This window comes from Limulus polyphemus, unplaced genomic scaffold (assembly GCF_000517525.1).
Source record: "Limulus polyphemus unplaced genomic scaffold, Limulus_polyphemus-2.1.2 Scaffold500, whole genome shotgun sequence".
NCBI lineage: Eukaryota > Metazoa > Arthropoda > Merostomata > Xiphosura > Limulidae > Limulus > Limulus polyphemus.
Genome location: NW_013666110.1, coordinates 330,146 through 332,621, shown reverse-complemented (window position 1 = coordinate 332,621; position 2,476 = coordinate 330,146). Strand labels below are relative to the sequence as shown.

Here is a 2,476-nt window from a genome sequence, read left to right as displayed (position 1 = left end):
AACCATAATCAGGTAATAATTTCATCTGACTTGGTTAAAGAGTGTTCTATCTGTGTTGGCATGTTAATATAAATTCCACACAACATTAGCTGCAAAAAACAATATTAATGAGTGCAGGATGATGCATTGCACAACTTTTATGAACACAAAACATGTTTATCAACTTGTGATACGTTTAGCGGTCCCCAGAGCTCTGATGTCGAACATACCTTTTGCTTTTCATACTACAATAACAGGAAAACACCAGGGAGCATAATAATTTATTATCTATAAAGGGAAAAAATTGTTATGGCTACATTTACATAAAACAATTGAGAGATGGCATATGCACTGTGCCATGTGGGTTTCACAAAAGAAAATTGGTTGCACCAGTGAAAACATTAAGAAAAGATTATATGTTCCTTTGCAAAAAATCACTTCCCTGGACATAACTGGCCTTTAACCCAAATCTGAATTAGGTAATTGGAACGTGCTGGCCATTATTGATAACTTCATCCAGATGGCCAAACCTTATCCTTTGGCCAATACTTTAGTGCAGACTGGTGTTTTTGCTGAAAAATGTTTAACATGATTCAAAACACCTGGGGCAATTTACACAAGTCAAGAAATGAATTTAATTGATAAGAAAGGTAATCATATACAAATTAAATGTAAACATACATATTATAATACCGTTCATTTTAAGTTTGATTCATATAACTAGATTAGAACTACTTGTATTAGTATACATAAAAAACATAAAGAAATTTCTGAAAGAACACACACATTAGTAGGTACACATAGTCTAAAGATGATGATCAGTTTCTTCCTTCTCGTAGTTTAGCAAACTTTTGAGGGGTGAGGAACCTTGGAATGATTACCCTGCAAAAACATAAATCAATGTTTTACTTAGTCCAATTTTACATGGTAAAAAAACAATAATCATAGGAAAAACCAAAACTACATTGGTTGACGAAATAAAAAAGACGAATCGAAACACAGAATATGTTATGCAGACATGAAACGACATGAATCCCTGTTCCTATTTACTGCGATTAAAATGCTCAATAATTGGTGATACACAAATATTTTTAATAAAACAACATAAGTTAGTCTTGTTTATACCATCTCAGTAAACTGTAAGATGGTCTCACCTTCTAAAGACAGTCGGCATGTACTGTGACAGGTAACATATTGACAGGGAAGGTTGCAGACTAATCCATACTTCATCTAAGTTGTTGGCTAATGCAACCGCCATCAACTGAGCACACCGAGATGTAGACATTCGTTTGTCAGTCTCTTTCTGCTTTTCACCAAACACCTGCAGGATATACATAGATCATATTTTGTTTTAATCAATCTAGCATTCTTCGTAACAAAATCTGTCTATTTGTGCTTCATGTTTTGTGTAACGATAATAGATATAAGATAAAAAACTGAACATTTATAGCAATATCTAACTGATAAAGTTACTTAAAGAATTTTTGTTTCTCTAATTCTTCACAAGTTAAAATTATGCACTAAGATAACTTTTTAAGTAACAAAACACACAAAGCTTGGAAAAAATGAGAATTTGTTTTTAAATTTCTAACAAAACCCAAATATAATACAGTATGTCCCTTTTACTAAGTACTATTTTATTATTTAAGCTATACTACAAGTAATCTAGCCTGGTCAGGGTGCCATTGTTTATGAAACCCATTAATTATATGTATCTAACAATAAGTCAAAAAGTTAAGAAACGTAAGAACTTTGCTGCAGGTGGTACTCTATAACACAGGAGCAGTTATGACGATATTCAATTAACTTACCTCTCCAGGGGTCCCTGTAAAGCATCGTTCTATCACGTTCGAGAATACTGGCCCAGGACAAGCTACTGTAACATTCACTCCTTTAGCCTCGAATTCTGTTCTCAAACACTCGAAATATCCCTAAATATAATAACAAATCATACACGTCAAAATTTATCGAAGCAATGAAGGTCCATTAATTGACTAATTAAGTTTGTTAGTTTTTTGTTTTGAATTTCGCGCAAAACTACACGAGGACTATCTGCGCTAGCCGTCCCTAATTTAGCAGTGTAAGACTAGAGGAAAGGCAGCTAGTCATCACCACCCACCGCCAACTCTTGGGCTACTCTTTTACCAACGAATAGTGGGATTTACTGTCACATTATAACGCCCTCACCACTGAAAGGACGAACATGTTTGGTTGGACGGGGATTCGAACCCGCGACCCTCAGATTGCGAGGCACTAGAATTAATTGACTAATTAAGAGAAATGTGATAAAACGTCTGAAGTCTAGCGTAATTTTTAATACATTATTACATTCATTTGGGTAACTTTTGAAATAAAATACTCTAATTACATTACTTATTTATTTACGTATGCATGTTTGAATACAGTTAATCTAGTTTTAATACAAATAATTATTTCTAATTGGATTTATTTTATACATTGTTTGTTTTACCTGGCCATACTTAGTTTATACATTACT

At 33.4% G+C, this 2,476-nt stretch overlaps 1 protein-coding gene across 3 annotated transcripts in view; it reads right to left on the bottom strand.

Moving 5' to 3' along the window:
• Positions 1 to 590: 590 nt before the first annotated feature.
• The window catches only part of LOC106458681 (dehydrogenase/reductase SDR family member 7-like), a 15,076-nt gene continuing 13,190 nt past the window's right edge, over positions 591 to 2,476 (bottom strand). For 2 of the 3 annotated variants that reach the window (XM_013918212.2, XM_022384945.1), the window contains 3 exons: positions 1,791 to 1,910; positions 1,134 to 1,300; positions 591 to 861 (listed from right to left, as the gene is read on the bottom strand). In XM_013918212.2, the coding sequence (XP_013773666.1) occupies positions 798 to 861; positions 1,134 to 1,300; positions 1,791 to 1,910 (351 nt within the window). In that variant the 3' untranslated portion in view covers positions 591 to 797. Of the gene's footprint in view, positions 862 to 1,104; positions 1,301 to 1,790; positions 1,911 to 2,476 lie in introns of all 3 variants that reach the window. The other variant, XM_022384944.1, reaches the window with a different exon arrangement.